Source organism: Anolis sagrei, chromosome 2 (assembly GCF_037176765.1).
Source record: "Anolis sagrei isolate rAnoSag1 chromosome 2, rAnoSag1.mat, whole genome shotgun sequence".
NCBI classification, from domain to species: Eukaryota; Metazoa; Chordata; class Lepidosauria; order Squamata; family Dactyloidae; genus Anolis; species Anolis sagrei.
In genome coordinates, this window is record NC_090022.1 from 245,090,021 (window position 1) to 245,102,210 (window position 12,190).

At 36.0% G+C, this 12,190-nt stretch overlaps 1 protein-coding gene across 5 annotated transcripts in view; it reads right to left on the reverse strand.

Annotated features, from left to right (window-relative positions):
• Positions 1-12,190, reverse strand: part of APC (APC regulator of WNT signaling pathway) — an 88,055-nt gene that overhangs the window by 12,696 nt on the left and 63,169 nt on the right. For all 5 annotated transcript variants that reach the window (XM_060761897.2, XM_060761899.2, XM_060761900.2 and 2 more), the window contains 4 exons: positions 9,431-9,535; positions 5,713-5,811; positions 3,261-3,639; positions 1,818-1,913 (listed from right to left, as the gene is read on the reverse strand). In XM_060761897.2, the coding sequence (XP_060617880.2) occupies positions 1,818-1,913; positions 3,261-3,639; positions 5,713-5,811; positions 9,431-9,535 (679 nt within the window). The remainder of the gene's footprint in view (positions 1-1,817; positions 1,914-3,260; positions 3,640-5,712; positions 5,812-9,430; positions 9,536-12,190) is intronic.

Here is a 12,190-nt window from a genome sequence, read left to right on the forward strand (position 1 = left end):
TGTCCATGCTCTAAATGCTGGAAACATTTTTTCCTAAGTCTAATATTTATTTTATTTATATTCCATTTTCTTCTAAGTGGGATTCAAAGTGGTTTACAGTATACATTAAAACAGAGCAGTTAAAACAGCATAAAATATATAAAAGTTAGGAAAACATGAAATAGTACATTAAATTACAACACTATTTTTAAAATTTAAATCACTAGAAACACACAGTGTATCTTAAATCTTAACCACCACTCTATCTGGTCAGTCCAAGGCTAAATGCCTGTTTAAATGAAGAGGGGCTTTACAAAAGACAACGTCTTCCCTGTGAAGTCAGTTCCAAAGTCTAGGAGCAACAATTAACCGCATCCATACCAAGCAAGCTTGGGAAGCTGGTGGGATGGAAAGAAAGCCCTGCCTTGAAGATCACAAGACTCAGGCAGCCTTATATGGGAAGATATGGGCTTTCTGATAATTTGGACCTAAGTCAAATAGGTTTTTTTTTTTAAAAAAAATGTACTCAATCTTGTAAAAATGGTAGAAAATGCAACACTGTCAGGGGTGATTTGATACTACTTTTCCTGCATGGCAGGGGGTTGGACTAGATGGCTCATGTGGTCTCATCTAGGAATCACTGCCATCATAACTGTCAATACTATTACCACAGTTTGCTGATGTGCCCATAAGTTTTGCATACTATTTTTTTAAAAAAGAAAATGCAATACACATACATGTGCAAATAACAGAAAGTCCATTGAATGAAAGCTATAAATTTTAATTCCATCTGGTAACCTCTCCTACTCGTACTCTGGAAGATATTTCAGAGTATTTTGGGAACATTTTACCTGGGAGACATAAGTTCACTTGGTAGATTTGAGCAGTGCCTATTTCTCAGCTTAACTTAAACAGAGATAAGTGTTGTGATTATATATGATGCTCTAAAACTCCTTAGAACAGGGTAGACTAAAGATAACAGATGGATGTGGGAGGTTTTCTCTTTCTGTGTGCCCTGGTTATGTTAGTACCTGACATACACCTGTTAAGTCAGGAAAATTTTCATGTACTCTGAAAGGGCACCTCTAGAATTTATAATATAGGAAGGGAAATGACTCTAAGTAGAGGATCCAGTTAACAAGGCTTCTTTATCAATCTGTTCAGCATATTCATGCCTGCCCATTTTCAGTTATGGAAAAAAGTGTGATCATTTGAAATAGAATAGGTAGGTATTTGATACAGGTTCTTAACTATGAACACTTATACATGTTATATACATTAATCAAGCTCAAAGTGCAACAAGGTAGCAAATTCCAGTGTCTGCATATTTCTAGAGAGCATTGCTTGAACCAGCAACATTTCCCATGCCACACAAATTTTGTGACACTTGTGAATATAATTTCATCATGGATTATTTTTCTTGTAGATGATATATTGATGTCACATATTTTAAATAGCATTTAGCTCCAGTGTTCATGATATCGACACAGACAGCCTCTGGAAGGTATGCAGAGCAGAATTAGATGGGATTAGCAGGGACAGCTGCAAAGACTAACGAATTCTGTCAATATTGGTAAAGATAGAAGAGGACTTACTGCACAAATATTCAGGATTTACTCCAAAATCCTATCATTTTGTATAACAAATGTTTGTCTTTTATGAACTAGGATGAGGGTAGATCTACTTTATTTGACATACGCTCTCAGAAAGGACAACATATATAATTATATAGGTGGGAAAGATAATGAAGCATCTGATAACAGCAGCTGACAAAACTGTCTGCATGGGTAAGAGGAAAAATATTTTCTTGCAGTGCAATGGAAATCTTTGAATCTTACCAAGTTCATTCATTGCATGCCTGTGCTCTTCATCAAATGAAAGCTTCATCAGAACGCATACTGCAGGACAGATCTGATGGTCCACTGGAGCTGGCACTGTGTCACAACAAGGAAAACAATTTCTCTTCACTTTTATCAATTAGAAAGTCAATAGCACGAGATTTAGAGGTCAGGCTTTAAAATAAATCAAATGCATTCTAATTATCATTTAACTGTACAATCTCTTCCAAATTCAAAAATATGCCTAAACCCTGCCTGCATGTAGGGCAAGAATGGTTTCATGAACATGAACAAACAGAAGCGATAGTGATCCTGTTAATAAATGAAATGGAGACATGTCAGAAAGGTTCACAGATATCACTAAGCATTATCACTTTACACTGACAATAGGTTACTACTATCACTGGCCTGATAAGTATAAAAGAGTATCCCTAAACAATCCTATGCACACAAAATGGATAGCATGACCAGAGCATTAACATCTGATACTTCACCATATCAAAGCCAATGAAAAATCTCAAACAGAACGATCAGATTTATAGTGCACATTGTTCAAAGCACCATTTTCAGGACAAATGTCATAGCAAAGGCAGCAAATCCTTCAAGTCAATGTCTGGCTGTGATAACAGACATGGGGGAGGAGTAAAACACTGGGTCTGAGAACGGAGACATTAAAAATTCCCCACTTATCTGAACACAAATTGAGGTTTTTAGGCTTATCATGAGCTGGTCTACCCCCTCCCCCCCAAAAAGGGATTGAATGGTGGATTAACATTTTGTCACTCAAAGTCAAGAAGGTGGTGGGGAGCAAGGGGAGGAGATTCATATTTGTTTTACATCTGAGATATATATCTATATACACACACACACACATACATACCACACTCATTAAAGAATAGGTTTTTAATCTTAGATGTTTTGTTGGATCTAGTTCTAATAAAAATCTACTTAATGTAACAATGAGATATTAATACAGAAATAGAGCAGCCTTACACTACAATAATTAAAAAAAACTTTAGCTGAAATAAGCAGATTTGGCCATCCTAATTATAAACCACAACTCTCATATAGCTTTTTCATATGCTGCCTCTACTATGACATCTGTCCTGAAAATGGTGCTTTGAACAATGTGCACTATAAATTGTATGCTATATCCTCAAGTATATGTTTAATTTTTTAAAGTCTTTTTCAATGCCTAGGTGAGGAAATGGCAGCACTGACAGCCATGGGCATCTAGCCCCCTGAAGTGGTACTGGTGCTTTCCCCTCAACATACACAGAAATCATCTCAAAATCTGTAATTTTGGCCAATAAGCTTGTCCTCAATATATACATGAGGTTGACTTATACATTATAATGTACAAGATGCGAATTCAAAGCTGTATTGTTAAAACAGAATTTCTCATTTCTTGTTTTAGACCTATTGAAAATGTTTCTGACATACTTGGATTTTTGTCTTGGTCCATGCCTTGATCATGTGCTTCCTGCCACTCCCAACACGTTTCACAGTAAGCTCGGATTTGTTCTAAAAGATGGAGGACACGAATTTCACGCCGGCCTCGCTTATCATCAGGCTGGGAGTGAATGATGTTATGGAGTGCTGCACTGGCTCTGGCCCGGGCTTCCTTACTGCCCCTGGAGTTTCCCAACAGCACTGAGTCTTTATCATTGCCGTGTAGAAGTTGGATGAGGAGGGGAAGACATCCCGACTGGCGCATAGCTATACAGCTGTCTTGGGAGCTGGACATGGCCAACAAAGTTCTTGACATGTCATCTTTATCATGAGTACCCAGCATTGATAATAATGAATACACCATTTCAACCTGAAAAAGGAAAATTGTCTCAACAATATTGTCAATTTTTATTAAAGTATAAAATAATAAGTACCTTTGGGATATCATCAATAATATTTTTATGTGATTTCTAATCACTGTAAAGCATATTAATATGTTTGTACTCTATAAAATGACTAATGGCATCTAGAAGTAAGAAACAGTAAAGAACATTATTGCATATTTTAAATATGTTGGTAGCCCCCTTGAGTCCCATTACTGGGAGACAGGTGGGATATCAATGAATAAAATATCATAATTATCTAATATGGGATTACCCTAGCATAAAGTATTTTTGGAAAGGTACTGAATGAGTTATTCCCAAGTTTTGGAGATGACTTTTACTTTTTTGCTGAGATGTTCTTACTAATTTAAGACACTGATTTTATTTTTTTATTTTTTTATTTGGGGCTGTCTTGTCCTATCTCAACCTCCGTCCTATTAGAAAAACTACTGCAATTAAAAGTCCAACTTTTTAAGACTTTCTTAACAAAATATGACGAGTGGATACCCTGGATAAGCTTAATAATCTTATACTTGCTAGAGCTTGAATATATTAACAGAATTGTGATATTTTGGAATAAGAAATATAAGCAAAACATTAGAGTACAGGTGTTTTCAATATTTGCAGTTTTGACTTTTGTGGATTTGATTATTCATTGATTTGATTAAAATGCTCTTTCTCAGAATCCTCTAGAACAATTCTCTATGAATCTTTAGGTCCTCAAGTGCAATTCTATGGTCACCTTCCAGTAGAAATCGACCACAGATTCATGCTGGAAGACCTAGAGCAGAGCTTTCCAAACTATGCATTGTGACAGTGTGTAGGTGTGCTGCATGAATGTAACAGAAAATGACAAAACTCTTGGAAAAGTATGTTATTATCTTGCAAATCATATATTTTTAAAAATGTAAATAAAATGCCTTCATGGGATCTGTTATTTCCCCATACTTTCATTATTAAAATTGATGTATAGCTGTATTTTTTCTAAAGTATTGGTTCAACCTCCGGTGTGTTAGTAAAACTGAATTACTTTGTCGTGATATGATGCATGTCTGAAAAGTGTGTCATGAAATGTTTCAAAAGCTCTGTCCTACAGAATTGTTCTCTCAGGTAAAAATAGTGATTTCTTTATTCACATTTTTTTCACTTATACAGGAGTCCTGTGTCCCTAACCCAGCAAATGTGAAAGGCTGACTCTACAAATCACAGAACGCTAACAAAACAATCCATGGGGGTGGGAACCTAGAACCAAACCTCAGCGGATACCAAGAACTTTAGAAAAAGCATTAACAATATAATTTAATAAATTATTTCAATGCTTATTATTTATATGATTAATTATAGAATCTTTATTGTTATATATTTTTATTAAATGTATACTATTATTCAATATTCAATACTTTGATATTTAAATGAATATATACATTTTATGCATTTGCAATACATGTATTAATGGAGTAAAAATATAGATTTTTCAAAATCTTTCACATCTATTTCCTAAAATTTATAGGCAAGTGCAAAATGGAAGGGCATAGTGCAAATGCAAAAATTCCCACAAATACAATTCCACTGAATAATCGTTGCCCAACCAAAACTCTCTTGGATCTCACCCTCTACTGGATCTCAACCTTTGAAAAAGCATTCTTGCTCTCAGAACATAACTTTGTGCATATGCAAAGACATAGAGGCCATGCTTTATCAACTACTATTAAATACAACTCAGCAAAAACTAAAAACACCAGCATCCAAAGCACAACAGCATGGAAACTGCAGCAGAAATTTATGAAATTCCAAACTGTTCCAAAGCTTCTAAATATTAAGAACTTTCAAATTATGGTGTCAAGAAACGTCTTTTTAAAAGACAGTTTGCCTGAGGGATCTCAACTGGAAGTATTTATTTTAGTGGCATGACCTGGAAAACCTAGTCTACTTAGTATTGTAAAACAGGACAGTGCATAGCCTGTGATAAAAGCTCAGAAATGTAAAACTAATTCCCTTTATATAAAAATTACTTTGATTGGACAATGCAGTGTAAGCACCCTGTGAAAATCTTTGGTTACCTTGGTTCCCAGGTGGCTTGTCAGTCTCCGAGGAACAGAGTAACTACTATTAGAACTCATAACACTGGATGTCTCATGGTCCATCCGAGCCGTTGAACTCTACAAGTTAAGCAACATTTTAAAATTTCAGCATTTTGCAATTCAAGTTATGATTTAATTGAGCTAAGCAAGTCAATAGAAATCCCATTGTCCCACAATTCTTATTATGGATGAGGAAAACTGATAAGGAATCAATCTATAAAAAGTCAAGTATAAGTTACACAGGAGAAGATAAGAGACATTTCACATGTGATAGCATTTTATTTGAGAATTTTCATCTGGCTCAATATTGTCCCGAGGGAATCTAAAACACTTAGATCTGGCAGCTGCACTCAACCATAAAATTTCCAAACAACCTTTCACCATTAAGTGGTCTTTTCTCCTGCACTTATTAAGAAGAGCTGGTAGTACAATGCATTCAAATCAGAGATGTATATCATGAAGTCTTGAAGCCAAGCCCTATTAGGCAATGCTCAGGGATCTTGGTATGTGTAGCTTGGAGAAGAGAAAGTTAAGAGGAGATGATAATCATGTTCAAATATTTGAAAGGATGTCATATTGAAGATGGGGCAGGATAGATTTCCGCTGTTCTAGAAGATTCAAACTACAGGAAAAGAGGTTCCGTCTGAATATAAGAAAGAATTTCCTGATGTTTCCTGACAGTAAGATCTGTTCAAAAGTGGGTTATGCTGCCTTGGAGTGTGGTGGACTCGCCTTCTTTGGAGAATTTAAAACTAAGATTGAATAGCCATCTGTTGAGAATGCTCTGATTATGTGTTCCTGCATAGTGGGGGGTTGACTTTTCCAACTCTAAGATTTTATAATTCTATGAGTTGCTCTCTCTTTTCTCGGCTGATAAAAAGATTGACAGATTTCTGCTGAGGAATCCTTAAGAATAGTGACATCACCTATAGAACTTTCTTGAAATTCAAAATGTTAAAACACCAAAAGGATTGGGGAGACCTTTTTAGATAACATATTTTAGCAGAAAAGGGAACATAACTGAAACAGAGACGGAGTAGGGTGTATCAGGAAGGAGATGCAGCAGAACTCACTGGGAAGGAAAAATAGGAGATGGTGAAGACGGCCATTATGAGAGGGCAAGAGAAAAGTATCTTTAAATATTTTTCAAAAAGTGACTGAGACCTAAGTTTTGCAAGTACAATGATGTGCCTGTGGATCCTCTTATTGAAACTCACATTATCAAACTTGTGTCAGCTAAGCTGTGGAGCTTAAAAGCATCCATTATGTGGATGATCAGTCAGTGTCTCCTGTCACAAATCCTAGCATTTGTCAAAAAAGGGCCTAAATTAAGCTGAGCTATATTTAGCAATCAATACCACTGGCTTGGTTCCAAAGAGACATCAAGAAGAAAGGGTAAGAAGGTGACTTTGCCGTGGCAACACCTCTGAATTCTACCTTAGAATATAGCATTGGCCATTAGGCAAAGGGACTGATGGAGGACAAGGAAACTGCTGAAAAGCAGACAAAGACTTACTATGAGCAGAAGCTCCACTTCACTTTGGTAACCCCTCCTTTTCTCTGGATGGCACAGCCCACCCCATCCAGAGGTGTCCTCTAACTAACAGGAAAACGTCTTGCGAGCTTCAAGATATTTTAGATTTATAGATTACTTTTTTATCATAGCTAAAAAAAACCCACTCAACTTGGAAATATCCATGGTTCTCCATAATCCAGTTTTCTCCTGAAAACTGCTAACACTATCTGAAATAAGTAATATTTCAAAGGCTTTTTTTTTGGGGGGGGGGGGGTGTCTATTTTGACTATTTTCACAATTGATATACAAAGGTAAAATGAGTTAACTACATTTTCAGAAATAAAATACCAGCATCACTCTACATCTCATAAGAAATTATGCTTTCTCTCTCTTATGGGTATTCATTATCCAAAATGTAGCCGCGGGGGGGGGGGGGGGGGGGAGGCTTGAGGGGCTTCAGCCCCCCTCCCCCTGTAATTCTCATGGTGGTCCACGAGAAGGCCTTAATGGTACATTATTTAAACTGTTATGTTTATTCGTATCATGATCTGATCACCATGCTCAATATATCCCATATGCATGGGGGTATTGGGGTAACGATACAAAAGGTTTGCTAGGGTAGACCCTCTTTCACTCAGACTCAGCCCCCCCTCCCCCCGAATCAAACTCAGCTCTCCCCGAATCCTGGCTACGGGCCTGCTGGGGAGTGTTGGATTTTAGAATATTTCCATATATATAATGAGATCTCTTCAAGATAGGATCCAAGTCTAAACATGAAATTCATTTATTCATTCAAGGTAATTTTATACACATTAAAATTATTTTGTGCATGAAACAAAGTCTGTGTATGTTGAATCTTCAGAAAACAAAGATGTCACTATCTCCGCCTCCCATTTGAACAATTTTGGATTTTGGAATTCTCATAAGGGATGCTCAACCTGTAATCCCAAATATCTCTCAGAAAAAAAGGCCTTTAAATATCTATAGATCTTTGGGAGATAAATAAGTTTAATACTTTAAGAATAATTTATCCTAATTAATTCATAATCAACTGTTCTGTTAAAACAGCAAGTTTTTTCTTTACTTTTTTTCAAAAACATCACATTATATTCCCTGTGTAATAAGACACTTTTAAAATTATATCATGAAACAGAATATTTTCACCATTTTTACAATGTGCCACAGTTTAATTATAATATTTTGAACAAACACAACCCCCCGTCTTTTATTTTTAAATCAGAGAAACATTTTAATTAGAATCTATAGTGCAGCCTCTGATTTACTGCTCAGAAAAAAGCAAGAAAAATGAATCAAAATAAATTATATTTAAACTAAGATAACAATTAACCTTTCCTGACACTTAACTATTGAGAAAAATCAATTACATTAGACAATGCTGACTATAGGGAAAGAGGAAGTCAATCAAGATAAATTAAATTTTATACTGTATCTGAAGTCAAATAATATTATAATTTTAAGAAATTAGAAACATTTCATAGTGAAACAGAAATTAGAAAAAATGCAATGGTTTAAGGACATAAGAATTAGAGCTAATGTAATTTAGAGATTCTATGGCATCCTGACATGTGATGGTGCTCATGAAAGCATATACTGCATTTCACAATATTCCCTATCTAAATGAATATATACTGTTCTATATAAAGAAAGGTTTGGATATTATCCAAATTAGGACATACAGCAAAACAACATCAGCAGTCCATTACAAAAAAAATCAATTTTCAACCCAAATGGACATTCAAGAACTTATTTCATGCTTTAAATAACAGTTTTCACCAAAAAAGCTAATGTATAACTTGTTTTATTTTAATAACAATTTTAAAATCATGTAAAAGGAAGTTATTTTCATTAGTCAAGAGTTTAACATGAACATATATAGAAAAGTCAAACTGAAGGACATATTTGCTCCTTTTCCAGCCAAATGTACAGCCATGAGCAAGAACTATATTGAGCTCACTGTGCAAAATATTTAAGTCTAGTTAGTAAAACCTTTTGTTTCAGATTAAAAAGCCTCCATCTCTTCTAACAGCATGCCCTTTCTGATTTAAAATATATGAAGGAAACCACTCTCACACATTTTAGTTTCATATTAGAATTACGTCAATTTACCTTCAAAAGCACTATAGGTTTAAGCATTACTTATAAATAAAATGCTGACTTTACCTGGCTACTGCCAGCCGTTGCCACGCTGATTTCTGCTGCTCCTTGACCTTCATTTTGCCTCTCAGATTCATGCAAGCCTGCATCATGCTTGCTCGGAGGTGCTCTCTGTTAATGTAAGAATTTACGACATCATGTATAGACATGGAGTGCATTTTATTATGCAAAGCCTTCTAAAAATTGTGAATGCGTCACTGCTGGAGCATCACAAAGCCACTGAATTGCGCTTTCTATTTCATAGTCTCAATATTTAGCAGCCTGGACCGACTGTCTTAGAAAAATGCAGGATGAAAGAGAGGCATGTCCTCTGAGGATTATAGCCCTAGAAGACAAAGGATTTGCTGCGAGACACAAAACACCATCCTCCACCAGCTGTGCTCACATCACTATCAGAAATACAACAGAACTGGAGCGAACAACTGTCTCCTCTGCAATGTCACATGGTCTGCTCGTTTACTGGAGGCTATGACTAGAACAGTTAAAATATTACTTACGCTTTGCAATCAAACAGAAACACCTTCTGGGTTGACAGCTCAAAATACACATAGCATGCTACTTTCATACTAATGGCATCTTTCCAAGTATCTGTTATATCATGACCTATGCTAGAGCATCTATCTTAATGTGAAAGAAATTTAAATAAACATTATAGGTAGAAAATAAAAAAAAGTATTTTTGTAACATCCCCACTTATAAAGGCAAGAAGATTCTTTTAAAGTTACGTAAATACATATAAGAATAAAGAATAATAATACAAAACAAAACAAAATAACAAAATAATTAAATGATAATGATTTACATATCAGAGCTGAATACATATACTATATAGATCTTCCTTCATTCAAGGACATTGGCTATTCCATCAGACTGATGGAAAATGTAGCTTGCCACTTCTGGAGGGCCCCAGGTTAAAAAAGGCTGCCTGGCAGCAACTGCAACCTCCTTTCAGGCTCAGCTAGCATTTGCAAGTAAAAATCATGAGATGTCATCTGATCAAATCTGGAGGGCATAATCTTGGGGAAAACGGATTTAGACGTGGTTCTAAAAGATTCAAGGCTATTAAATCGAAAGCATTATAGATCAAGGTATTCCATCTACACACACTGTACTGAACTATTCATCTGAAGGAATCCACTGCCTTGTGGGTTTATGACTACAGCTAATGACTGGGCCTAGATTGAATGCAGAGCGTGTAATCTGGAGCACTGCATAATCTAAGACATAAGCCATAAACAGAGGCAACTTGATTAAAACATGAATGAAATTAAATCAACAGAAGAGATGGGAATAGAAACAAGAGGTTTAAATTGAGGGAGACTGAAAGATTGATGAATAAAATGTTACAGCATTCATGTAAAGTAATTAATATATTGCTCTTAAAAAATTTCCACAGCATCTTACCAACAGATAAAAGCAATGAGAGAAATATAATCTATAAGCAGAAGGCAAAAGGAACAGCACAAAATCACTCAAATGTTTAAAGCTTCAAACTTAGTAATAATGATTTTTACCCAATACAAAATGAGACTAAAGTAAGCCCCAAACAGTGCAAAACCCCGGAGAAGTTGTAACCTGCTGCATCCCAGAAGATGGGACACAGGGAAAGGTTGCTGAATATGGTATCAGCACACACAACAACCATTTAGCAAAAACACGAACGAGGCACAATTGTAGCACACATTTACCACTGTAAGCCACCTATGTCTCAGACCATTTTGCTCATCCACTGATTTTTGGGAAATTTTCGGTTTTTTATGAACAACATTTTTTTAAAAAAAAAGACAAGAGCTTATCTCCTTGAATTTCTCCACAATGATACAACATAGCCAGAGCATCACTCCTTCCAAGTGTCAGAAAAAATTGCACATCTAGTAATTTTTAGGGAATTTTTAAAGTATTGTCCATTTTTAAAATAAAAAACCCACAAAACCTATCCCCTTGGATTTCTCTACGATGACACAACATAAAGCACACACTGCACTTTGCAGAATTTAATTATGCTTTTAAAACCAATAGAAAGGAAAGCAAGGTACTTGGTAACACAATATGGGGAAAGAATGGAACAGGTTGGTTCAGTTTATCAATGGTACTAGACTAGAATTCTTCTTCACACTTGACCCCAAAAGATATGTTTGCTGTTTGTATTTATATTGAACCTGCAGCAACAGCAACACCCCTGGCAACTTTGGATTTTAGAAAATTAAGCACTGCATTTTGCAGAATTGAACTATATATTTTTAAACCAATAGAAAGAAAAGCAAGAAGACTAGACTAGAAGACTAGAATTAAAATAGAATTAAAATAAACAAAGCAGTTTTTTAAAAGAAAGAAATCCAAAGGGGAAAAAATTTGAGCCCCCCCCCCCCCCCCCTATGAATCCTAACTGGACTCCATCCCCCGGAAAAGAAAAAGGATCCTAAGCTCAGATGTGGCAATCCTAAAAGGAATCCCAAGTTTCTAGGCAAACTAAGCTTGCGTGGCACATGCAAAAGCATTCAAGAATCGACAAATTCAGTTCCTAGCTCCTGTGCTACCCCTGATTTCCCTCCCAGCTCACTTGCAGAATGGCGGCAGAGGCAACGTGGCTCCTGCATTTAAAGGCAATGCAGCAGCATCTGCTCCCTTCCCCTCTCCCTCAGCCCTAATAGGCTGAGGCGAGCATGTGACATACCAAGTTTAGCTGTGCTGCCCAGGAGAGTTTGCTTGCACTGAAAAAGAAACTGAGTCACTGTGACTTACGAAAAGTAACAAACTTCTTATAAA